General features: G+C 47.2%; 1 protein-coding gene across 3 annotated transcripts in view; it reads left to right on the top strand.

Annotated features, from left to right (window-relative positions):
* Positions 1–26,811, top strand: part of Rgl1 (ral guanine nucleotide dissociation stimulator like 1) — a 255,966-nt gene that overhangs the window by 139,107 nt on the left and 90,048 nt on the right. Inside the window, exons 1-2 of one of the 3 annotated variants that reach the window (XM_076547616.1) lie at positions 2,725–2,903; positions 3,883–3,993. The exons of 1 other annotated variant lie outside the window; for it this stretch is intronic. In XM_076547616.1, the coding sequence (XP_076403731.1) occupies positions 2,877–2,903; positions 3,883–3,993 (138 nt within the window). In that variant the 5' untranslated portion in view covers positions 2,725–2,876. Of the gene's footprint in view, positions 1–2,724; positions 2,904–3,882; positions 3,994–26,811 lie in introns of those variants that run through there. One more of the 3 variants, XM_076547614.1, reaches the window with a different exon arrangement.

The following is a 26,811-nucleotide window of genomic DNA, read 5'->3' as shown; positions in this document are numbered from 1 at the left end:
TCCCATTTTCTTTATTCATTCATCCATTGATTGACAGCTAGATTGTCTCTGTAGGTTAGCCATTGTGAATAATGCTGTAATAAATATGGAGGTGTAGGCATATCTTAGCGATCTGGAGTTTCATACTTTTATAAATATCCGTAATTGGCATTACTGAATCTTCTGGTAGATGTATTTTTAATTTCTTCAGCAACAGCTGTGCTGTTTTTCCCAGTGGATACTGCTTCCATTCCCAACAACAGTATACTGGGGTCCCTTTGCCCTGTGTCCTCGTCAACATGCGCACCTAACATGTGTACCTCCTTCTCCTCTTCCTCCCCACCTCCCTTCCATCTTTCCTTTAAAAGTTCATTTCTAGTTAGCCTACGTCGTAGTCAGGGTTTCTGTTGCTGGGAAGAGACACCATGACTGCAGCAACTCTTAGAAAGGAAAACATTTCGTTGGGGACTTAGAGTTCAGTCCATTGCCATCATGGTGGGTTGTAGCGGCGTGCAGGCATACGGGGAGAAAAAGATAAAACAAAACAGCTGATTTGACGTGACTTAGAACTATCAAATGTTGGAGTCAATGAGGGCTTTTAAATTTTATTTTAAAATATTTCACCTATAGGCAATGTAATCAGTATTACCTTCTTACTAGGGCTTTTGGATTAAAGAACACGTTCTTAGGAATAAACACAAATGATCATTCTTGGTAAGCCTCTCTTGAACTGTAATTGGGAAGACCTTGTTTTAGATTTCTCTGCATGGCAGACATAACTGAGCTTCTTATGGAGTCTGGGCCAGTAGCCCTTAGGGGGAAAGGCAATGGGAGAGAATGGAACCTTCTGGACAACTCTCCATGCACCAGGTGATTTTCACATGTTACTTTATTTAACTGTTCTTAAATTGGGTGGATGTTTGTCCCACTTTGTAGCCAAGGAAGTGGTATCTCAGTTGAAGGCACTGTAAGTCCGGTTCAGACTGGATCCTGTTGTCCCTCCCTTTACACAGCAGCTGCTGGAGGATGAGAGCCTCGGGGAGAGCTATCTGGGAGGGGCTTGTGAGGTCCGAGCCACCTTTTCCAGGAATTCCTGGAGAAGAAGCTGTTTATCTCTGAAGAAGTTTTTCAATAATCTTCCAATTTACAGTCTGGACTGGGTTAGAGCAGTGTGGAAATAAACCTCAAGGGTCACTTGGTTGCCTCTTGCTGTTTTCAGGATCACCAAATAAGTTCTGCAGGTGTGAGCCAGGGTCCTGAGGAAGGCCTGACAAGTCTGAGGAAGGGTCTCCACATATTTTCTCTCTGGCTCCTGGGATACTCTGTCCTAAGCACTGAGCACAGCAGAAGGAATGTATGTATATGTTTGTGTGCATATTTGATATTTAAATGACAGAAACAGTCATTTTGGTTGAAAAAGGACTTCTCGCTCCACAGTCTTGGACCCCTGAAGCTTGGGGCTGTGTGAGGAGCATTCAGCTGACTTGAAGACACCCTGAAGTGTGCTTCCTTGCTTTGCCCTTCTGGGAACATTGCACATTTGATCTCTGACATTGCAGCTCATGATATATTTATTACTAATCAAAGCTCAGCGCTATGCCTTAGCACGGCAATTAGGTGGCGGTCCTTTTCAAATTGATCAGGGGTGGCTCCTGTAAAACATTGGAGCCCTCAGCTTTTTGTGGTTGGTGCGGAGTTCTGGAAGGTGCAGTCTGGGCTGCATTATTATTGGTTATCTCTTGCTGTTGATTTACTGAAACTAGATCTTTTAAAATGTAACGTATTGTCCCACATAGATCTTTGTGTTAAGATAAAATTCCCACCAGCAGTGTCCTTTGAAGGGCCCTTCCCTAGTGATTATCCTATGGTGTCCCCACAGTACAGACACCACATGACTACTCACAGAAACTCCAGAAACCCAGGACCACTTATGGCCCATGCCACATACTGTCAGGTCCAGCAAAACCTTGCCCAGCTTTGTCTGTCAGCCACAGCAGCCAGGAAGGCCGGTAAACTAAGCCTTATCAGAATTGGTGGTGGGACTGATGCATGCCTGTAATCTTAGTATTCAGGATACAGAGGCAGGAGGATTGCCACAAAAGTTCCAAAAGTTCAAGGCTAGCCAGGGCCACCTTTTGTCCAAACAAAAAGCAAGAAAGCCGTCAAAGAAACAAAAATGGGTTGTAGGAACGAGTCCCAGCAGTTGCAGGTGCAGGGTAGGGTAGAGCCCCCAGGCACGGTTTTTGGATACCCAGGTATCCTCTGACTTTATCCTAATGAAAAGCTTCCCTGAAGCCGAGGGCACTCTGATTTAATTACTCCAAATCCCAAACAGCAAGCAGATCACACAAGTGTCCTTCATCCTGAATTCCTCCAGTTTCCTTCAGCGAAGTAGGCTGCGGAGGCCGCGCACACATGCCGTGTGGCACACATGGTTCTATTTTGGCACCTGGTGGCCACCAGGAAACCCCCCGATGAACCGGTCTACTTGAAAGCGTCGTTTCCCGACCACTGCGGAGCTGGAGCAACGATTGCTCGCTGCCTTGATCCTTCCCGACCACTGCGGAGCTGGAGCAACGATTGCTCGCTGCCTTGATCCGCGGGGCTTCTGAAAGGGAGAGTGCGCTCGCAAGCACAAACAGGAAAGCCTGACATCACTGAGTGGCGGGGAGGAGTCTGCGGCCGCGGGCTCCCGGGCTGCTCGCTCTCTCGCTCGCTTGCTCGCTGGCCGCTCTCCTTTGTGGCCGAGTCCCGCGCGGCGGCGGTGGCGGCGGCGGCGGCGGGGCAGCGGGGCGTGTGGGAAGCGCGGGGACCCGGAGCCGGGCCAGCAAGACGCCGCGGCCGCCTCGGAGCAGGGCGCATCATGCAGTGTTCGCTTACCGGAGAGAAAACTGAGAATGAAATTGCTTTGGCAAGCTAAAATGGTAACGCGAGCTCCCTGCCTTCCCCGGACGCTTCTCTGCTGGGGGAACCTTCCCACCTCCCGCTTTCTCGGGCCGGGTCGTTAGAGTCTTGTCGAAGTGATCGGAGCCACCCCGAGCTCCGAGGGGAACTTTCTCACTCGGCTTTGTATCCCTCCTCCCTCTGCGCTGCTTCTCCCTAGAATCGTTGCCTGCATACTCAGGCATCGCCCGCGGGGTGTTTGGGACAGATGCGCGTCAGGAGAGCAGAACTCGGCAGGGACGAGAACTCAGTTGGGGGGGAGCAGTCCCTTTAACGCTGATCCGAGGTTCCGCAGGCGACATGGCTATCCAGGGGGTCGCTGTGTGAATTTCAGTGGAAGAGGCATGAGGATGTGTTGCTTTCTCTGCACTTGCCAGAGTTTTTATTTTTACGGAAATGAAAACTTTCCACATTCCCCCTAACTTTTCTGGGTTCCAAAACAGTAAGAGGAGAAAAAGACCTACAACTTCACTTCCCAAAGAGAGCTCTTGGCATTAAAACACTTGTTTGCAGGAGTTTGAAATCGACATTGCTCAAATGTTTGGGCACTTAGGGATAAACTTTTTTGTTTTTGCAAATGAGTTCTTTTTCATTTCACTTAAAGGGACAGAGTTGATCAGGACTAAATCACAGTTTCCTTATGAAGAAAAGAAAACTTGAAAAAAAAAAAAACCGACTTAAGATATGTGGCCAGTCTAGGAAAAGGAACTGAACTAGAGAAGCTGGAGGATCCTGACCCCGCAGGAAAGGGCTCCCAGCCAAGCAGATCTCAGCTCTGCCCCTTCCAGTGTGTCTTGTCTTGCCCTGATTGGAATATCTATTCCCAACAGCCCGTCCTGGGCTCTGAGTGCTGCTGGAAGCGGGGGAGCAGCTGTGATACAGCGGGGTTAGCCAGGGGGACTCGAACAACAGCAGCACACACAACCGACCCTTTCTCTCTCCTTATCCCCTGCCCGGCAGAGCTCGATTCAGGACTGGGGTGAAGAAGTTGAGGAAGGAGCTGTTTACCATGTCACCCTCAAAAGAGTCCAGATTCAGCAGGCGGCCAATAAAGGAGCGCGATGGCTAGGGGTGAGTAGAGCCCCCGAGGTCTTGAACTTGGGAATCCAGTGTCTGCTCTCCTGTGAATATCATTATTATTTAGCCAAGGCAGCCTCCCCCCCTCTGTGTTCTCCCCCTTTGGCCTTAAAAAGGAAACTGCTGACGGCCAAGTGTTTGCACTAGCTGTCCAGGTCTGTTTTAGTACTTGGTGTTTTCCAAAGCATCTTCCCTAAGTTTGTCAATAATTCAGAACCTTCCGGAAACATCTTGAGGTCCTTGGCAAACAGATTGGGGGTGGTGTGGCAGGAGATGACAGACACACAGAACTGGCCAGAAAGCACAGCTTGGTTCTACAAGTGCCATAAGCCCCTGGGCCTGGAAGGCACCCTTTTCTCCGCCAGCAGCCTGGTCCCTACTCCCAGAAACTCAGGATGCACGAGCAACAGGCCTTTCAGACCTGCTTCTTTTGAGGGGTGGTGGGTTTCCCATTATGACCTTCTTTCTACAGTGTGGGGGGAGGCAGTGCATACTTAGCATTGGGACTTTGCCTGTAGAGTGTGGGGGGGAGGCAGTGCATACTTAGCATTGGGACTTTGCCTGTAGAGTGTGGGGCGGGGGAGGGGGTGCAGACACTTGGAGAAAGCTGCTTTCCATAGACTCTTGGGGAGGGTCACGTGAGTTCTTAATTCATCCAGTGAATCTTTCAACACGTCCCAAATGAAGAGACCATGCAAGACAGAGAGCCTGGCCCCAGAATCACTCCTTGGGTGGACAGGGACATGTGGCAGAATGCGGGAGTTCTTCAGCTGGAGAAGAGAGAGGTTACAGATGGCGTAGGAACCCGGTGAAGGAACATAGATAGTAGTGGCCGAAGGGAGTCAGGACACGGGGAAGGTGTTCTCTTGGCTGCATTAGGGCCTTGCTGGGCTTTGTGGATGATGACCCGGAGTGGGGAGCAAATACTTGCATCGAAACTTGCCCTCTTTAGTTTCAGAACACTCGAGGTTTGGAGCAGCGTTCCCAGGTAGTGTGGAGTGTCCAGGGAGGGAGGCGACATGACTTGGAAGTCTCGGAGTTGAAGGCAGGAGGCCAGGAGCCATATCTTCCTCTGCCATGGCTGCTGACACAGGATTTTTTTTTTCTCTCACATTGACCTTCCCTGCTCAGATTTCCCTCCTCCTATGCTTGGGTCTGTATACTTTTGACTAGGGCAACGAAGTTGTTGGTGACTCTGAAGATGTGGTCTACAAAGATAGGAACTTTCTCGGTGAAAAATAGAGGTTTTTACATACCATGTGGGTGCCTTACTCAGAACAGGATCCTGACATGAACTGTCTAGTGTGCTGACAAGTCACTGGGTTGCTTTTGTGGGCTTTGTGTACACACACACACACACACACACACACACACACACACACACACATTATTTCAACGTGATGTTGCTGTGGTGTTGACCCGTATGGCTATTTCCAAATGAGTGATAAGCTCTGGGCCAGTTGTCTTCAGACAGGCTTTGCATTTCGGGGTTCTTCTCCTCTCTCTAAAGACACAGATGCTGCATGGGTGGCAGTGGCAGTGTTTAGCCAGAGAGGGTAGCAATGAATGTCCTGGGAGCAATAGAGGGGACCCCACCCCAAATAAACTGCCGCTCGGTTAGAGGTTGACAGCCACTAAGTGGTGCTTAGCGGCTGCTCTGGTCACTGGACCCCATTTCTCCTCTCACCCAGCCTCTCTCCATATCCTTAGATTTACCGAGTCCAGAGCGGTCGGCTCTGAGTTAAACTGTAGATCTGAAATATCGAGAGGAAGGATCACGTGAGGCTGTTTCTTGTTCGTGTAGGAATCCTGCCTCCTCCCATATGAACAAGTGACTCGGGGACACCACACCTCATCCAAAGTCAGTTCTTAGAACTCTCGGCCTGCCTCGAATGCCACTTGCTTTCTTGTCTTAGGTGTCCTGTGGAGAGGCTCTGTTCTTTGTCCCTGAAAACCCCAGCCTTAATTTGACTCAACCAGAGGAGACACAGCAACTATAAGATGTTTCTCTTTTCCTCCAGTTGGCTTCCTCTTCAAAGGGAACAATTTGAGAGTTGATGGGGTTGAGGTGAGGAAGATGCTCCCGCACACACTGGACTCTGACAACAGCTTTATGGGGAAGGCGTTATTATGGAGCGCTCGCTCTTTCTTTTATATACCAGGAAAACAATGCCCAGAGTGAGTCACCTGCTCGCCAGGTCATATAGCTAAGGAATAGTAGAGGCTGGATTTGGACACAGGCGTTAGCTCTGTGCTGTCAAAAACTACCCAGACCCTCAAGGCTGTTTCCATACTTGAGGATATCATTGGTGCTCAAGAATAAGGACACTTCCCGCATGCTTCTCCTGGAGATCACTCCTGGTGCAGGATTTGAGAAATGTAGTCTTCTGATCTTCCTTATGCTTTGAATGATAACCAGAGCTGCAAATTGTGAGATGTATTATGATGATGTCACATCTTATTGATAAGCTCCCACTTAGGCTGTGTAAAGTGTGGCACCCGACAGAGATGTATGAGGTCCTGTAGCATGTGAGTGTGGGCCTAGCCTTGGTACTGGGTCTGTAGTGCTATTCAAAAAGCTCAGCACCTGGGACCCAAGCACTCAGGAGGTGGAGGCAGGAGCATCAAGAATCCAAGGTCATCCTCTGCTACCCAGTGAACTCAAGGCCAGCCTGAGTGAGCTACCTCGTCCACTATCTGAGCGAAGGCAACAACAACATTCCCCAGGCCAAGCCAAACCAAACCAAGTTTCAAAAGACAGAGCCCAGTTTTTATATTTTCTAGCTGTGCCTCTGTGTGTTCCAGAGATTTCAGGATAATTAATATTCAGGTATAGGAACCTAACTAAATAATTACACATTTGGGGCCGAAAATGGCTCAGCTGTTAAGAGCACTTGTTGCTCTTACAGAGAACCCAGGTTTGGTTCCCAGCACCCACATGGTGGCTCACAACCATCTGTAACTCCAGTTCCAGGGTAATGTAATACCTTCATGCGGGCAAAACACTCACACACATAAAATAAAACAAACAAGTCTAAAAAAGGTAAAGAATAATTATACATTCTTAGATATGAAGTACATAAACCAAAACACTTAAGTCATACTATTTTTTTCCCTGAATTTGTGCTTCGTTTGTGATCATTTGAGGAAAACCCCAAGGCAATGGTCCTGGAACAGACACTGAGTATGATCCAGGCCTGGTTTGCTCCTGCAATGCTAGTCACACCCATCGACAGTGTGGGGATATTGACAATAGCATTGAAATTTTGACCCCCTTTTTCTTTACAGTGACATCTAAAGTTGGGGCGATTTTACTGACCCACAGCTCTCATGGGGGCCCCAGTCATGACAAAGAAACACAAAAGACTGGAAGACAAAATCATTTCTCCCAACTGTTCTTTCAGTTTGTAGCATCTTGGAAGGGCGAAGGGTCAACTTGGGTTGTCTTCGACACCAGCATTCTGGTATACATCCCCAGGGACAGGAACAAAGGAATTGAAAATACCAATGTTCTCTGCAGTAGGAGAGTACCTGAAGAAGAGCACTCAGGGAAGTGGCTTTGGAGTCTGCAGAACAGGACAGATTTGCAGTCCAGAAAAAATGCGTCACACTTAGGATAAGCATAACACTGATTATTAGTAGTGGGTTCACGTCACATGGTCTTTGGGGAGTGGACTGGGTCGGTGGAATGGATATCCTTGTGGTTTTTCTCACTTCTACTTCAGTAGTCATGTGACCTGTGGTAGGGTCCTGGTAACTCCTTTCCAGTGTCTAGTGCTTGTCACACTCTTGCACACTTCAACACTTGATGAGTTTTTGTTCGGATGAGTTGAGATTTTTGATGAGTAGGAGAGAAAAACAGTAACTAGAAGAGGGCGGACTATAGGAGTAAAAAGACATGGACGCTTCTGTAGATCCATGGGTGTAGGTGAGCTGTGGCCCACCTTTGGGCTTTGGGAGTGCCTTGGTAAATAAATGTTAGTTACATCTGGACCGAGGCATTCCTTCTCCTGGTTACACCGTTTGCATAGAGTCTACCTGATAGTTAGTGGTGTTGCTGTGCATATTGTATTCATGTGAGGAAATTCCTTGAGTCGTCAGCTAACTTTGATTCTGGAACTCTTCTTTGAGCCTCCCAGGGTGGAAGAGCTGTGCCTCTGTGTGTTCCAGAGCAATCCAGGTCTTGTTATGTGTTTACCTCATACTGCTGTATTTGTTTGTTTCCATTCTGCACTAGACAGAATCGCATAACTACAGCTAATAAACGTTTGTTGAATGCATGAATCATGCTTCATCCTTCTTCGCGGGACTAATACTGTCTTGATAAATATAAATGTATGGTTGCTTCTCGTTTAAAGCCAAATCACCGTGAAGATGTCAGCCTATAAGGAGGAGCAGAGGGGCGTGGGAGCGAGAAAAATCAATTAGGTAGTGATTATAGCTGTCTCGACATTCTTTCTGGAACAGAGCAGGGCTCATACAAAGATAGCAATTCTTCAGCAACCACTTCCCAGCGCCCTCTAAAGCCAGGAGCTCTGGCTGCACTTGCCTCCTGTGGCCCACTGAGGAAAGAGGGGCACTGCACGGGTTAAAAGTATTGGCAAGCCTTAGAATGATGTGTGGTTGGAAGGAGGAGTGGGATTTTAGAACTGAAGGGAGATAAGCCCAGAGAAGGCTCTGGTTTACTGTTGGTCATCCTTGTTTCCATCCAGGAAAACAGGCCTTGGGTTGAGCTATTCATGTCTGTTGGAATGTTTAATTTAGGCTTTAGAAAGTAAAGCTCAAAATTTAGCAGCCATCTGAAAACCAAGCAACTGGTATTTTTCATTCTGACCTCGGGAACATGCTTCTCAAATTATTAGTCCAATAGTAGGGTAACCTGTGCCAACCCAGAAGGCGCAGGCTCGTAGAGCTGCCTAAGACACTGGTTTCTTGCCTTTCATTGCTTTCAAAATCTCTTGAGCTCTGCATAAGGAATATGTGGTATCTAATTAAGAATATCCATTTCAGTTTGTCAATCCAGAGAATACTGAATTTAGCTTAAGAAATGCATGTCTAGAGGCTGGAGAGGTGGCTCAGTGGTTAAGAGCACTGGCTGCTCTTCCAGAGGACCTGGGTTTGATTCCTGGCACCCACATGGTGTCTCACCTCTGACCTCCAGTCCCAGAGGATCCAGTGTTTTCTTCTGGTCTCTGAATATTACATGCATGCAGTAAACTGGCACATTCATGCAAAACATACATACATAAAAAAATAAATAAACTGGCACATTCATGCAAAACATACATACATAAAAATAATAAATAAAATGTTCACAAGAACTAAAAAATACATGTCTACCTCTAGCAAATAAGAGCAGCATAAACCTTACCAGGTATATTAACTCCTTACACTTTGAAGTATACATCCTATTCCTATTACAGACATATTTCCTTCTCCTCGAAGCTATAAGGTAAGTCCCCTGGAGTTTTAAATTAAGAAAGAAAAGAAGAGAGATAAGTGGCCGCCTCTCCACGTCAGCTCGTTGTTGGAATCTGTTACGGCACTGAACTATTTGTTTGTTTCTGTCTCATTTAACCCCAGCATAATTTCCTTTTAATCTTGCCCTTCTAAGGGATCAGACTTTGTGGTGACTGTCGTACATGTGCTACATTAGAACATGCACAAAATCAAGGAAAACATCTCTGCCATGATGTGTGTTTTGGCAGAAAAGGTTGATTTCTATAAACAGAGCAAGACAAGTGTTGGAAATGGGGAGAGGTCATAAAAGTTGCTTCATTCTCTCAGAGACTCAGCCAGCGGCCTGTCTCTGGCTGGCCAATGGGTGTGGCTAGCTCCACAGAGTTGATTTGGAGTTCTCGGCAGCTAGCTTCTGGGTCACTTGTGGGTAAACACAATCAGCATTTCACAGATAACATGCTAAATATGGGGATGCAGAGTTCAGTGAAACAGCTTTCCTCTAAAAGGGTTACAGGCAGGGGAGACAGGAAGTCAAGTCAATTCCAGTGTATGTGGTAGATGTGATACCTGCTGGGGACTGTGGAAGGGACAGGGGCGCTGAACTGCCCAGGCACGCGGCACCCACCGCAGAGAGGGCCCTTCAGTGGGGACCAGGGCTGAGGAGGGACCTAAAGCTGGCCTTAGGTCCCTGACACTTCAGCCAGAGAGCACAGCATGTGGGGAGGTGGGGAGGCAAGAAGGGGGGGCTGGAGAGAAAAGTAGGGATGTGGCATGGAGAGAGCGGTGGTTCTCGGCTCTGGCGTCACAAGGCTGTGGAACTGGAGTCGTGCTGTCACAGGGGCCATCACAGCGCAGGGTTTTAAACAGGCCACTGTGGCCAGATTGGCATTTTAGAGTGCTGACAGTCTGAGGGAGGCGGCCTTGGAAGGGAGCCAGACTGGAGCAAGGGGACCCCAGAGGAGGCTCGTGTTGTGAAGCAAGAGATGAAGACCCGAAGGGACACAGTGACAGCAGAGTGAAGGGGACCAGGGAGGACTGAGTGTCAGGTGTGTGTGTGTGTGTGTGTGTGTGTGTGTGTGTGTGTGTGTGTGTAGATGGGGTCCCATTGGCAGGCACCTGGCTTTCCATGAACAGGCCAGACCAAAGCTTGGCCTGCTCTCTTGGGGACAGTGTCACTCTCCTCTCCTTGGGTCAAATGTCCTAAGCAATGCTTCATTTCCCAGGAGGAGAAACTCCAGATCTTGGTGCGTTTGATATGTGGTGACCAGAGACCTAATCTCAGTGTAGGCTCGCTCACAACAAGACCGAGACTGGAGCTCTGCGTAGCTTCTCAGATTCCAGAAGACTCTGTGGTGTGGCTCTTCTGCTTTTCCCTGCAGAGGAGACACGTCGAGTCTGTGGACCGTGGAGGGAGAGTAAAGCCAGAGCCCGCTGTGCTGTGATCACAGAGCTGTATCTTAGACAACAGCAGTCAGACTAACGACCGTGTTGTTAGGGACACAGACATTTTACAGTTAGCTGTTCTGCTCTTCATCTCTCTCCCTACTCAGTGGCTAGCCCTCCCTGCACTGGGTGTCGGGGCCGCGGGCATGCCTGCCTCTGGAGGATCCCTGTGATTGCTAGCGCTCTCTCCCTCTCCCCCTCCCCCACCCCACTCCCCAGCCTACATGTTCAAGCATTTCCTCACACTTTACTTTTCAGGATTTGCTGTGTATTTATACTCACTTTTCAGTCTCTTCTGGGTAATTGATCAAAACTCAACCCAGCCGGACGGTGGTGGTGGTGGTGGTGGTGGTGACGACGACGACGACGACGACGACGACGACGACGACGACGACGACGATGACGCACGCCTTTAATCCCAGCACTCGGGAGGCAGAGCCAGGTGAATCTCTGTGAGTTCGAGGCCAGCCTGGGCTACCAAGTGAGTTCCAGGAAAGGCACAAAGCTACACAGAGAAACCCTGTCTCGAAAAAAAACCCAGAAAACAAACAAACAAAACCCCAAAAACTCAACCTGGACACCTTTGGTCACCTCTCCTCAGCCATGTGGTCGTTGAGATCTCCTGACTGACTTTAATCTGAGAGCTGCCTTTAGTGTTTTTTTTTTTTTTAAAGTCTACAAATAGAGGAAGCACAGGAGGAATAAAGATAGAACAAGCCCACAGCGTTCAGTAGGCAGCCAGTTAGTTCCTGCTGAGGGAGTCTGTGCACACAGGGGAAACCTGCACACACAGGGGAAACCTGCTCTTAGGTGGATCCTTCAGCCCCACTGTAGAAAGGCTGCGTCTCAGCCCTGCTGTGGCCCCATGCTGTGCTCTGATGATGCCGGGCTTGGTCTGGCTTCATTCTCCAAAGCCATTGCTCCTTCTGCTATTCAGAATGTGACTCCTCGGGGCACCGGTGGTGGTAGTCCGGGGGGGGGGGGGGGGGGGGGGGGGGGGGACAGTGTGCCAATGGCTCTAGACAATGTCTTAGCTCTCATTAAAACAACAAACACCTCCTTGCTTCACATCTTCTAGCTTTTTATTGCTCAGTGTAGTCCACTTCCTTGAATTCAGTTCAACAGTTAATCGTATCCCATGCACATAAATCCCAGTTTTCAGTATGTTTGCTCTTTTTTTGTCAAGTATTCAACAGTGGTTCCTCTTTTGAATATTTTCATCTTTTATAAACGTGAAGCCAAGGCTGAATCTTCCGTTTCGTAATTCTAAAGATGGTTTGAAGGCTCAGACCATGTCCTTTCTGCTAACAATGGCTGCTGTTGGTCACCCCATCGACTGAGCCTCTGCTGTCCCCTTCCTAGTGACTCTTCTCCAGTGACAGGCCTGCCCCGTCTGTGATTGTGGTGGGGGGCTTGGAATCGTGGACAGTTCTTTTCTACAGAATTAAACACAAGAACATTTAATGGGTATAGGGAAAAATAACTGAAGCTGGATTAGATGCTGGGTAAAAATACCATGCTTTATGGTCCCTTTTCCCAGCTGAAAGTGCAACACTTGAAGCTGGTTATTGAGACAACTGATAATTCTAAATGGAAAAACCCAGGAAATCGGAAGCACTGGCTTCTTTTGCAAGGCACAGGGAAAAGACTAGCCGTCTCTGTCCAAAGGTTGACTTCTAATGACAGACACAATAAACAAATACTTCTTAAAAAATGACTTAAGCAAGCATTAAGGAGCGCTGAGCACCGTCAAGGCCTGGCTGGAGAATTAGCACACTGTCCTTTGAACTCGGTTGTGTTTTCCGAGGAGCTGGGCCCTCCTGGCTGCTCTTGCCTTCCAGGGGTATTTCCTGTGGGGGCCTGGGGTAGGAAGCCTGCTTGACGGAGTCAGACAGACCTGCTTTGAAAACTCATCTCTGCCTCACGTGTGCTGGGCTGGCTGGAGCTAAGAGCTTGTGCCCCGCTCCCTCCAAGCCTGGCTTCCTCCGCTGTGGAGATAATACAGCGCCTTTCTGATGGCATTGTTAGGGGACAGGAACGACTCACGTCAGGAAGGTGCTGGGCTTAGGGCGTAGAATCTGGAGTACGCTTGCGCACTGAACAGAGAGTCTTGTTGGCTTCCTTCCCACTGCAGAACCCTCTTTTGAGCCCAGTTAGAACTCTAGGCTGGTGTGGCTCTGCTGCATGTGCCTCCCGAAGCCTGGGCTTATGAGCAACCTCAGGTTGCTTAGGAAACTGAATTAAGCATGCCCCCAACTTCGTCCTCTCAACTCACACACAATAGTGGAAGGCCGAACCATGGCAGGGGTTTGTAAAACTTGCTTATTCAGATAATACGGTGTTTTTTTCTCAGAGCTCTGAGAAAATGCTGTATTTATAAAGAGATTTATTTTGTTCACTGTTTGGGAAGTTTCAGCCTGTCATGGGAGAGAGGAGGTGGAGGAACAGTTTGTAGCATTGTGGGCAGGAAACACAGAGAAGGGACGGGAAAGGTGTGGAGTCTAAGACACGGCTCCAGGGACACGTTCCCTGCTTCTTCAGTCGGGCCGTCCTCCACAGTGTCACAATTCAGCACCAGATTCAACCCACATTGTCAGAGCGCGCCTGCTGCAAGGCCTCTGATACAGCTTCTCAGACAGACACACCCCACGTGTGTTTTACTAGTGTGTGGCTCCCAAACCAACCCAGGCAGACAGTCGAGATGAATCCTCATGGATATCTAGTGTGTTTTCCATGTCTAGGCACCTGCACAGGGAACAACCATTCATTCCTTAGGATCCAACATTTTGCATTTCAATTTCCTTCTGTTTTCTATAGTGTATTTGTTGGTGATACTTTTATGTTTGTTTTGAACTGGGTGGGAGTGGTTAGGAGTCCTTGCTGTCCTTGCAGTGGATGGGTGTTGAGTTCCCAGAACTCATGTGAGGGTGGCCTACAACCACTTGTAACTTTAGCTCTGGGAGATCCAATACCCTCTTCTGGCCTCCATGGGCACAGCCCTCCCCACTCCTGCCCCGCCCCATATACACATACAAGTACATGAAATTAAAAAAAAAGAATAAGTTAAAAAAATAACCCAATAATGGCAATGTTCTGTCTTCTATATTTGATATTTCTGATGAAAATGGGTAGGAAATAGTTCTATTTCATTATGCTAGACTTAGCTAGACAGAATTTTGGGCTTGTGGCATAAATCTCAGGTCCTAAACTACTGGCTGAGACAATGACAAAATCTCTCATTGTGTCACTTCTGATTAGTTAATATAATGCTGGGGTCCCAAGCCAGTGGTGAACTGCGTGACTTTGAGACTTGTCACGTGGTTTTTAAATCGTCCGGTGGTTCTTCTGTCAAAGGAGGTAGCACTGTTTTCCCTTCTGGCCATGGGCTTATGGGGGCACCTTCGTTAGTTAGTGTCTGCCACTAAACTGTAATGCAAACTTACGGCTGTCCTTATCGGTGTTTAGCCTAAAGACCTTTCCTTTCCTCTCCTCTCTGCTCACCACCCAGGTGCTTGATGGACAGGTCCTGCTCACTAGTCCCGCCTCCCTCCCCTCCTCCTGGAGGAGACAGTCTGTATTTCCTCTTTCCACCTGCTGCGTACCTAATGGCATCTTCCACTCTGCCACCCCGGTCATGACCTCCGGTGCTCGGGGTGCAGTGAGGATGCAGAGCCCTGGGCTCGTCTGTGGATCGGCCGGCCGCGGGAATAAAGAACCCTTCCTCAGGATTCTGAAGACAGTTGTCGCGAGTGTCTAGCGTAGGAAAACTTCCCACTTTTTGTTTGTTTGTTTGTTTGTTTTGATGCTTCTCTTCGCGCCGGCACTTTTAATTTGTTGCCCAGGAGTGGTAAAGGGACTCCAACAGGAGCTCTCGGTTTGAGGCCCCTGTGGGATTTGAACTCATGACCTAATTCCAGAGGCAAGACTGATACTGACCACCTGGACCCCCCCCCCCCCCTCCACACACACACCACAGGCATTTCAAACACTTCCTCTGAGTAGTCCTGGGCTGCTCTCTCTGCCCTCTTCCCATCCCCGGCCCCCTTCCCTGCGGCACCGCTGGCCTCCCCATCAGGAACACAGTTTTAAACTCCCGTTTTCCTCCCGTTTCGACTTGCTTATTACAGATGCTTCCTTGCTTTCCATCTCTCCTGCGTGAGTTCCTTTTTTTGTTCTTGTTCCTTCCTGTCCTTTCGGGATTAAAAATAGTGTCCAGGGTCTTTGACTGGTTGGCCACAAATCTGACCTTCCTTCTATTCAAATGGGTCTCTCCCGAGCATCTTGTGATGCTGTCCTGTTCATCTGAGATAGTCCACCTCAGGACCCATGCTGTTAATCTGTGCCTATTCTCAGCTGGTTTGTGGAGCTAACTGACCCTTGTACCCGGAGCGCTAGCTGAAAATTAAGTCTCCTGTACCAGGATGCTTAATCAGTGACCCGCTCACATTGTTCCCGACAAACACTGAAGTCTCTCTTGCCCGCTGACTGCGTGTGCTGCAGAAGGAGAAAGGACTGGTACACCTCAGGACTCACTGTGACATTCATCCTCGAGTGACGCGATGACGCTGTGGTCAGCGCAGGCTTATGAAGCAGCTTTCAGATACCATGCTATGTAGAGTGTCCGGGGGCCGGGGGTCATGATGTTCTGCCCCCACTGAAATGTCTCTTGGGAGTGCTCATGTTGCCTCAAATGTTTCTTCATGAGCCACCTTTGCTTGGGGTTGGAAGATTATGATATTCTTTACAAAACTAGCTTCCTAGCCAGTGTTGACCGAGACAGTCCCCAGATGAATCTGTGCTCTCGGACAAACGCTTGATAAACGTGATGGCTATGGCAGAAGTGTTCACTTGAGTCTCTAACCTTAACCTGTCCATTAAGGTCCCACAAGAGCGTTGAAGGGGTTCTGCTGGGACCCATACAGGGAAGAGCGTGACCTCGAAAGTTCCCGCTCACCTGGCCCTCTAGCTCCCTGCGTGGTTGACTCTGTGAAGCCCTTTAGACTTCATTATACCTATTGAGGTTCAGATTTAGATTTACGCTTCCTGTGTCCGCCCGATGCTGTTGTGTCTGCCTGCTAGCCTTCCAGTCTCCAGGACTGATGGCCAACTCTACTTACCTTTCAAGTCAGCTCCGGAGCGTCCTGTGTCTTCTCGGTTTATTGCCTTTGTTTGGGAGGGCGGGCAAAGGTGTTGTGAGCACTCACCAAAAGCTTTGTTACAGCTCTTGTCATGGTGATCATTTTTGTTTGCTTGAGATAGAGTCAGTCTTGCTGTGTGAGCCCAGGCTGGCCTCAGACGCATGGGGTAGCCCAGGCTGGTGTTGAGCTTGTGTTTTTCCTACTTGAACTTCCTGAGTGTTGAGAGCACAGGTGTGAACCATCACCCTTGACTTTGAAGTATACTTTTCCTTTTCCTTTACCCTATTTATTCAGTGCCTTGAGGCTTGGGTCACATTTCATTAGTCTTTGCATTCCCCTTGTCTGAGATGTTAATCTATACTCAGTAGCATCTATTTTCATGTCTGTTTGTTTGAGACAGGGTCTTACTGCAGTAGCCCAGGTTATCTTGGAGCTAAAACATGTATCTTTAATGTTATTTCTTGTCGTTGGTTATATGCTCAGTGTAGGTTTTTGAGACAAAAGAAAAACATTGACTGAGTAAGCTAGACTTGATTTACAGCTTACGGTCTGACTACCTGTATAACACGGGAAGGGGACATGCCTTTGCTTCATTTGATTACTGTTCTTTCATTTCTACACTGCAGGATCCTGTGAAGTGATGGTGAGCTTTGTAGATAGGTGGGCTAGTATGGAATCCAGACTTCACCTCTAGATTTTCTAGAGATACAATGGTTTGAGTCATGAGTCTAGAATGCACTGCTAGGAACTTAATTCCCACTCAGAGTTCCAGAGTCGACCTGCTTAGGGTTTTCACCTGTCTTATATAACTGAGGTCTGTAACTGTCTTTAAATTCATTTGAACCTAATGGCAAGCTGGTCTGGCTTGTTCACGGGGATCTGACAACCTCTGTGTGTATAATGGTGCAGGGTATGGATGTGATTCAGCCTCCTGAGCTGAGATGGGTGTTGTAGGTTTGCTGTGTGGCCTCTTTCTGAAGGGTACTCCTCTCCCTGGCAGAGACAAAGGGAAATGCAGCTCAGCTGGCAGATTGTTTGCCTAGTGTATACAAGGCCTTGGGTTCTACCCCCTGCACGGTAAAAGTCCACATGGTGGACAAGCCTATGGTCCCAGTACTTGAGAGGTAGCGGTGGTGTATATGTGTGTGTGTGTGTGTATGTGTGTGTGTGTGTGTGTGTGTATGTGTGTGTGTGTGTGGGGGGGGGTGTTTATCTATAACCCTGCTGTCACTATGTAACCCTGCTTGGCTTGGACCTCTCAGGGATCTGCCTGCCTCTGCCTCCAAGTGCTGGGCTTAAAGGCGTGCGCCCCATCCCCCGCCGATAAGTTTTCCGTTTGTTTATTGCCCTTCCTTCTTAATTCGCTGACACTTTTTGATATAGCTGCTGTGGCAGTTTCGGTTCAGTTTTGTGATCAGCCAATATTATTTTTCAGAACAAGTTCTCTAAGGTTTACTTTCTGATTTGAGTGGCTGCTGATATTCGTTATGTTTCTGGTACCACAGGACCCCCATCCCCACCCCCAATGCTTTCGGACTTTGTGTTTGAGGCATTTCAAGGTGATAATGCCTGTTATTGGTTTACGAGCCTCCTTTCTGGTCTTTTCCTTGTGAAATTCCTGTCCTTTATCAGAGCTGGAGCTGATAGTGCAGCGTGGGATGAGGGCACGTGGCTGGATGTGCAGGGGATTCGGCAGGAGTGGACCAAGGCTGCCTTCTGCCATGCACAGCTCTGTGCGGGCTGCGCTGGGGGAGACAGGACCAGACGCCCTAGGGTCGCGCTGCCCGGTGGTAGCTTCTTGTCACCGTGCCTCCAGAGCACTTGAAATGAGTTCCTCTGGACTAAATGACAGCCCACGCAGAGTCCACTCCAAAGTGTGAAGACTTGATGATATAAACTATCGCAGTGATTTCTTGTAGTGAGCTTATGGTAAAATGATGGTATCCTGGGTATGACAGGTTAAACAAAATATTGTTCTAACATATTTGTCACAAAATCATGTTTCTTTTCACCTAAGTTTTAAATATGGCACTTACAGAAGTTACCCATGGCTGGCATTGTATTTACCTTGAACAGCGTTGTTCTCAGACCTTAGTGTTCAAAATGCAGGTTGTGGGTTCTGAAATCAATTCAGTGGTTTTAAAAAATACTATTTTTAAATTAGGACAGAATGGAATAGAAATACCAGAATGGCACTATTTAGAAACTTTTTGTTTAATAATACATGTGTTCCGACCAAGCCCCAGGCAAAACGTGCCTTTTATTTTTTAAACTATGAATCACGGTCAGAATGTCTGCGAGTCACTGTTCTGGTGGCTGACTTACTCTGGAGCATTACCAGAGGGCCGGTCTGATCTTACAGGTCTGAGGGGTTAAAGCCGGTCTGGAACTCTTCAGCTAAACCAGACCCTACAGGAGCTGGATGCTCATCTCAGTCAGCCAGGAGACTCCAGAGTAAAGGGAGCCAGGGCTCTGTATTCTGTCTGCTGAAGGCCGATCTTGTGAGGCCAGCCCTAAGGTGCCCTAGAGTCTAGAAAGGAGAGGGAGAGGGAGAGGGAGAGGGAGAGGGAGAGGGAGAGGGAGAGAGACAGAGAGAGACAGAGACAGAGACAGAGACAGAGAGAGTTTAAAACTTTTTTCCAAATAGTCTCCTGGGTGGTGATTCTTTCTAAGAAGCGAGTTGTTTCTTAGTGACCTTGGACTCAAACCGGATTGAATAGATTTGGTTTGGTTTGGTTTGTGACGGCAGAGCCCTTCCTTTCTGTGTCCGGATGACATCTGAAGAGGCCGGTGGGGGCAGGGGGAGTCTGAAGAGGCTGTTGTTCTAATCCAGGAACACATCAGTCTTCTTCCAGAAAAAGAGTCCTTACCGTACATTAGATAGAGGGACAGTCGCCCGGGCTCTATGTGTGACTGAGTTCTAAACAAAGGGCACTTACAGCCATGGGGAGGGGCAAAGTCCTCCCCCCAATAATAAAGTTTATGAGCTTACATGGCCTTGTATTTATTCTGACAGTTGTAAAAATTCTTTCTAGTTGACCCATTTTTCCTTTCTTAATTAAAAAAAAAATCTGGCAGGCAAGAGTAAGAAATGTGAAACACGTGACTAATGCTTCAGCTCTTTCTCCTGGAGCCAAATTCTTTAAAACTGTGCCTTAGACACACTTGATTTTTGTGACACAATTGCCCACAAAAGCCACCAAGCGTTTGTTCCCGAAGCTTGTAGATTTCGAGGGTATTTGTCTTCAGGAAGGAATCTCAAAACACAGCATTTAGGAGTCAGTGAACCGGAACTGTCTGTGGAGCGTCCCCCCCCCCCCCCCAGTGAGTTAGCTCACTCTGGGCGCAGACAGAGGGCCAGGCAGCCTTGGCTTCTCCTTCGCCTGGATACTTCCAGCCTTGTTGGTAATCACCCAGGATTTTTAAGGGAGTTGGGCTCAATGATCTGCAAGATCGTTTGGAGATAGAAAGCACCAGAATTCCAGGACAGAATGACCAGGCACCAGGTGTTGGTATGGCTCCTGATCAACAGCGTTCCCGTTCTCATTCCTTCCAATCCCAGCCTCTGTACGAGGGTCGTGTGATTTTAGGTGTTTTTATCACAGCAGATTGGAAATCATTGTAACTCTCACGCTGCTGTCCCACCAAGTGGCTCTGGGTTCCCGGAAGGTAGTTAAATGACCTTTCTCACCAAAGCACTGTACTGTTGGACACTCCATGTAATCTTCTGCTAAGTCATACTGCATGCAGTCATCAGTTTTGTGTTAAAAATGGCCAAATATTGGCAATTTTCATGTAGTTCTGTCTAAAATTGGCTGTGTTCTCTATGGAACTTGAGATAGATTTCTCTGTGAACGTGTTACATTCAAGACATCTTTAGAAAAAATTCTTTGATAATTTTTTTAAAAATAGGAATTATTAAGTCCCATTAAACTGTCTTAGCCTGTGCTTAGAGAATACATGTTTTAAACATCTAAATAAGGAAAATATTTACTTTCACTAAATTTAATTTTACTAGTCTTAGCCATTCCCCTCCTAGTTGTTTTCAGAATCTTTTCAAATCCTGATTTGGTAAAGCAATGGCTCAGCTATGGCTTTAGTTCGTCTGCTGTAAGCTGGGCAACACTGCACCCCCACGCAGCAGGCTCAACTGTTTGGACTCAGAGCTAGCCAACTCCACAACTACTCAGCTCACACCTCTCCATCCTGGCTATAGTGACCAGAGGGCAGAGCTGGGGTGGGATGGTCTTGGTGTCTCTGAAGACTGTGAGCAAGCCCCAGGAGTACCAGTCTGTATGGTGGTATTGTGTTCCCCAAAATATTGTGCACCCTAATAAACTTATCTGGGGTCAGAGACAGAACAGCCACTAGATACTTAGGCTAGAAAATGGTGGCACTCACGCCTTTATTCCTAGCATTCCAGAGGCAGAAATCCCTCTGGATTTCTGTGAGTTCAAGGCCACATTGGAAACAGCCAGGCATGGTGACACACGCCTTTAATCCCAGAAAGTGAGCCTTTAATCCCAGGGAGTGATGGTCGAAAGCAGAAAGGTGTATAAAGCTTGAAGACCAGAAACTAGAAGCTTTTGCCTGGTTAAGCTTTCAGAGTTTTGAGCAGCAATTCAGCTGAGACCCATTTGGATGAGGACTCAGAGGCTTCCAGTCTGAGGAAACAGGATCAGCTGAGGAATTGGCAAGACGAGGTAGCTGTGGCTTGTTCTGCTTCTCTGATCTTTCAGCATTCATCCCAATACCTGGCTCCAGGTTTGATTTTTATTAATAAGACCTTCTAAGATTCATGCTACAAGTCTGGGCCAGCAAAGGAAGGACCACTAGTTTGATATGACTTTGTTTTTCTCATGATATCACATTAGCTGCTAGTGATCGTTATGTGCAAACTGAATCTGGAATTTTGGCCCAGTCATGGGACTGGCAGCCTATCATTTGTGGTCTCCATTTATTCACTTGCGTTTGCTTCCTTTGCGTGCTGCTGCTCTGAGATGCCCAGTGGATTTTCTGCTTCTGTCGCATTCATCAGAGTTGCGATCACTTCTGCCGAGGCTTTCGGTGCCCCCGTCTCTAGAGATGTGAAATCATTAAGGGACTAAGTGTTCTTCTTTTTCGTCTGTTCTTTGCCGAGCTCCAGGTTCTTCTTTGCTGTGCTGGTCCACCCTCTCTAGTTCAAAGGCCTTTTACTTGATAGGGAAGATAGATGCTTAGATAGGGTGAATAGTTCTGCTTTCCTGCATTATCAGTCCGAATTACCCCACTATCAGCAGTGAGCCACACCCTTCCTTATTCTTGCTCCTAGAATAGTTGAAAAAAGTCCTTTAACTGGCCTTAGACTATTCACAGTTCTCATTATTAACATGATTGTTAATGTTCACATTTCTGTGTTTGGGATACATGCTACTCTAAAGCGATCCTTAGTACAGGATATTCTTTCATTGCATATTTAAAAACCTTTTAAATTAGTTCATTTGTTTTGTGTGTATGGGTGTTACTTTCATGTATGTTTGTATACTATTTGTATGTGCCTGGTGCCCAAGGAAGTAGAGTTACAGGTGGTTGTGAGTCATCATCTGGGTGCTGGGATTTGAACCCAGGTCCTCTGGAAGAGCAACCAGTGCTCTTCACCATTGAGTCATCTTTCCACAATCCCTTTTTATCTCATAATTTAGAAACCTGGATAATCACTGTATTAAGATTGTTTATTGTTATTCCAAAGAAAGGATATGAGAACGGGTCAGCTTTAAGACTCTGTGTTTATTTATGCTTGTGATGTTTCTGTTAACACACACTGATGGTCTACAATGTGTATATATATATATATATTGTCTATATATATACATATATGTTTAATATGTTTGGTCACACACACACACACACACACACACACACACACACACACACACACACACACTCACACACCCCTTACCATCTCTTGCTCCCTTCCCACTCATGTTAATCCACTTCCTCTTCCCGGCTAGCTCTTTTCATATCTCCTTTTATCAGTGACCCACTGAGTATCTTTAGAGTTGCCTATGGCCTCACAGGGCAGGTTTGTTTACTGGAGCATGGGCACCTTATCGGGGATACACCACTGAAGAGGATGTCTCTCCCTTATCAACCATTAACTACTTACGAATCCTCAAGGAGAGGCAGGGAATCCCTGCCTCCAGGAAAGGGTGCTGCTGGACCTGATTTGAATGGAGAAGAGTGGGGATGTTAGCAGACACGGATTTGGGATAGGACTTCTGAGTGGTGCTGGGAAGGCAGCGCTATGACTCTTTGCATTGCTGGAATGGTTTCCAGATTAGACGTGCTCTGGGGTTAGTGAAGTGTACACGTAAGTTTGATTACATGAATGAGTGGATGACATGAAGAAATAGAAGAGGGTTGAGGGCTGAACTTGGACCGCCCCCTTGTTGAGGGCAAGAGGGTAGAGAACAGTTAGTGTAGGAGTCACAGAGGGTATAGTCAGAAGATTACAGTCTACCTGGGTGGCCAAAGTTTTAAGATGTTTAAAATCTCATATGTACTCTACAGATGAGGACTACCCTTGAATTTTTGGGCATTTCAGATTTTCCTTTTTGAAAAAACACATTTAAAAACTAAACACAGAGGCTGGGGAGATGGCTCATTCAGTAATATATGTCAGTGAGAGGCCCTGCCCAATATTATATATATATCATGTGGAGGATGATAAGGAAAACACCTGACATCAGCTTTGGGCTTTCACATGCACACATGAGCAGCGTGACTTCACACTTGTAAACATGCATACACACACAACACAACACACACATGCATACACACACAAAAATAAATAAGGTGGAGATTAATTGAGGAAGATACCCGATGTTGACTTCTAGCCTCCACCACCCTATGCATGTGCACTTACATATGAAAACACACACACATATCAACATGTCTGCACTCACACAAACCAACAAAATCCAAGCAAATAAGAAAAAATACTGAAGCTGGGCGGTGGTGGCGCACGCCTTTAATCCCAGCACTCGGGAGGCAGAGCCAGGCGGATCTCTGTGAGTTCGAGGCCAGCCTGGGCTACCAAGTGAGTTCCAGGAAAGGCGCAAAGCTATACAGAGAAACCCTGTCTCAAAAAAACCAAAAAAAAAAAAAAGAAAAAATACTGATGAAGCAAGTCGTCTCAGAGAATAGACCAGGAGAGTGGCATTCTTGATGAGTGCTGTTCCAGCTCTTAATATACAGCACAGCTGGTTACTGCTTCCTCCTTACCACCCAGAAGCAGCAGATTTGAAGAGAGTGGGTTTTTGGAGGCTGACACACTTGTAGCAACAAATCCTGGGGGAAAGCTATGGTCAAATGTCCCCTTGTGAGTGAGGCGTTCTCTGTCTACTCCTCAAGGGCAGTCTCGCCTACCCCAGAGCTCCTCGTGCCCCATCGCCTCACTCTCCCCCAAACGTCATCCCCAATCTCCGCCAGTCTTCATTTGTCTCCTCACTGTTGATGGCTTTTCACTTCCTCCGTGGGATCTAGACTCCAGAGGTCATGGGGCTTGGCTGTCCCTTCCCTCACTGCTATAGATATTCGATGGATGAGTGTCTGAGTGAACGTATGTGAGGAAAAGATGCCGGTAAAGGTCTAGGAAAAGAATGAGAAAAGGCCTAGGAGACTATTTAGTTTGGGAATAAGCACGGATATCTGTGTCAGAGGCACATACCGCAGTCCTGTTCACAATTGGTGGCCTACTGGGCTGCGAAGGAAAGGCTAAGTCACACTCAGTATATTCTACTTTTGGAGGCAGAAAAAGAACATATTTTTGAAGCATTTCCATCAAAAGAAATGAAACTTTTAAAATTCTTGTGTAACCTCCTCGTGGGAAAATAACTGCTTACCAAACATTGAACACTACCCCCTTACATAATTTGAATGTTATGTCTTTCTTAACATTTGTCTTTTTCCTCAGCCATATTCACACCCTGAACGATGTCTTCCCAGATGTACTTGAAGGCCTTTTTAAAGATTTGCCTCCCTCCTTGCCTCTGAGACCTGAATCCGGAAGGTGTGGGCTTGGCTCTGAGCTGCACGGGGAAGTCTGCTGCCAGCCCTGTGGATTCCCAGACCCACTGAGCTTTGTTGTGTGACGTCAGTGGCCCATTTTGTTTGTACCTCTCACATCGTTTTTGGAAAAATGTATCAATAAGTGTTTCTAAGTGTCTCTAGAGGGTCTATCAAGTCGCACGAGTAGATCTGAAAAATGCTATGATTTCCTCAGTTAAGGCCTAGCTAGCAGTGTAGCTCTTTCGTAGACGAGTTTACCTCTTTCCTCTCCCCAGAGTTGTCTCCTAAACATTAAGAAACAAAAACTTTTTTTTTAGCTCATTCTTTCCTGTAGTGGGGCACAACAACTATGTACATGATTTCAGCTCAAAATAATTTCAGCTTTTTAACTTCAGATGCTAGAGAAGTGAGTGGCCAAGGGAAGCTTTTGGATGTCGAGGGAGCCTCCCCGCTGTGATTGGTGACAGAGCAGTGTGGCATTTTGTAACAGGCAGCCCTGCAGCTCCGTTGGTTACATAATGGAATGGTCACTCAGCGCAGATACTGGAATCCATCACCCAGGACCATTGTGTCCGCTCGCAGAGACAGGGCTTTCTTTGTTTGCACCAAGTCCGCAGCTCGTGGGTATTAGCTGAGCTATTAAGTTAAACTGCATTCCTGGAAAGGAAAATGCCGCAACTTTTCCTTCTTTCTTCCTTTTTCTTTTTCTTTCTTTCCTTCCTTCCTTCTTTTTTTTTTTTTTTAAAGTGGGAGGGAAAGATGCCTATTTGGAAATCCAAACATGCAATTACTGCTGGCGACACAGCAATTACACTTCTTTGACAAGACAACTTGTGTTTTGTTAGATTTAGACAGTTCTAATTTTCCACAGTCCCATGACCTCTGTCATGTTAATATGAAATCTAAATATTTGAAGAGGCTTAGTGAGAGTGAGGAGGAAATGAGAGGGTTATGGGGGTTAAATATGATCAGAATATATTTTATACCTAAAGAATTAAAAACTTATCTTCAAATACTTTTAGTAACCCAGGACATGTATTTCGTAGTTTGCTTACGTTAGTGCTTTGGTTCGGATGGAGTTAGCTCCAGGGCTTGGTCTCAGGGTACAGGCTGTGGGGGGTAGCATAGAACTTTAAGATGTGGAGCCCAGGGAAAGATGTGCAGGTCCTTGGAGGAGCCTCCCTTAGGAGGGGTTAAGTTCTCTGTGTGGGATTCCAGGTTCTTACGTGAGTGAGTCACTGCAGCAGCCAGCCAGCTCTCCAAATCACTCTCACAGGTGCTCTTTGGAGATGCAGGTCTTGCTCTCCAAGTCGCGCTTACACATCCTGTTTGGAGATGCAGGTCTTGCTACTGTGCTTCTGCCTTGCCTTTGAGGTCCCCACTAGAGCCAAGCCGATGCTGGCACCTTGCCCTTGAATCTCCAGAACTGTAAGCTAAGTACAAACGTCTTCCTTACGAAGTTAGCCTGCCTTTGCCATTGTGTTATGATAATGAAAAACTAGCTGATACAGGTGTTGTTTTTTCCTCCCAGTCTCCAATAGGGGGAATTTTGTATAGAACCCGAATGTGTTTCACGGAGCAGGCTCTTGATATCTGTCATGTGCATACTGAGAGTCAGGAGAGGTCAGCACAGGATGACCTTGCCAGTGCTATTATCTGTAAAATGGAATTGATGTGAGGCTCTGATGTGGCTGTGTATTTAGAGAGTCTCTGAATGTTAGAAAAGGCCGCACAAATAAAGGTAGTATGTTTATCTCTGAAGTTTCCTAGTCGCATGCAAACCTGTCTGAGGCGTAGGCTCACATGTATGCCTTCTCATCTGCTCCAGTTGGGAACAGTTCAAAGCAAGTGTACACTTCTCCTCTGAGTAAAACCGCTATCAGGCAATGACTGAAAAGAAAACAAATTGGCCTCTTGTTCCAGGTAAGGAAGAAAGGGGGCTGGAGAAGAGAGGGGTCGCACAGGAATTCTAGAAGTAGGCATCATGCCCTGGAAAAGCAGATTTCTTGATTTCGTTTTCATCATCTTCAGAATTCATCTAACCCCGTTGCTCTGATCCCTACTCAGTAATGTTTGTTATAGGCGAAGTAGGTGCAGGCCCAACCACGCAGTCTCCTTGCAGGGTTTGGGTATAGTGGGGGGGGGGAGGTGGGGCACATAGCCTGCCTTTCACAAGTACCCATGGTGATCCCGCCATTGGAGACCGCGGTCCACACTTTGAGGTACTATGCTCCAGTCATCTCTTCCCTTCCAACCGCCCCTTCTTGACTAGTCTCAAGTTCGTTCTCCCCGGAGACCCATTTGATCACGACACACTCACATTCACACTCGTCCGGTACACTCGCCTGCTTATAACTCCTGGCTGTTTCCCAAAGATGGTCAGGTTCAAGATCAAAGTCCTCCGGGCGAGCATTCCAGAAGGAGATGTTTGGGTGCTAGTTTGTTCCAGTTTTATAAGAACTTGCTACAAGCCCTGAGACCTCTAACAGCCTCCCAGGCTTAGAACCTGGCTGGGGAGAAGGGCCGTTAAAAACTTCAGATGAAACCCTGCCTGACTTTGTGCGACATCTTTTGTGGGTGAAGCCCTGAAAGCTGTTGGGTAGGCTGACACCACACAAGTACATTTCTTGCCGTGTGTTTATTCACACTCATGTCCTGTGGCAGGTGGATTTGATTGTGCATTCGTTTCTCTGACACTCCCACTTGGAACTGTAAGAAATCA

Source organism: Peromyscus maniculatus, chromosome 11 (assembly GCF_049852395.1).
Source record: "Peromyscus maniculatus bairdii isolate BWxNUB_F1_BW_parent chromosome 11, HU_Pman_BW_mat_3.1, whole genome shotgun sequence".
NCBI lineage: Eukaryota > Metazoa > Chordata > Mammalia > Rodentia > Cricetidae > Peromyscus > Peromyscus maniculatus.
This window is presented reverse-complemented; position numbering and strand designations above follow the sequence as displayed.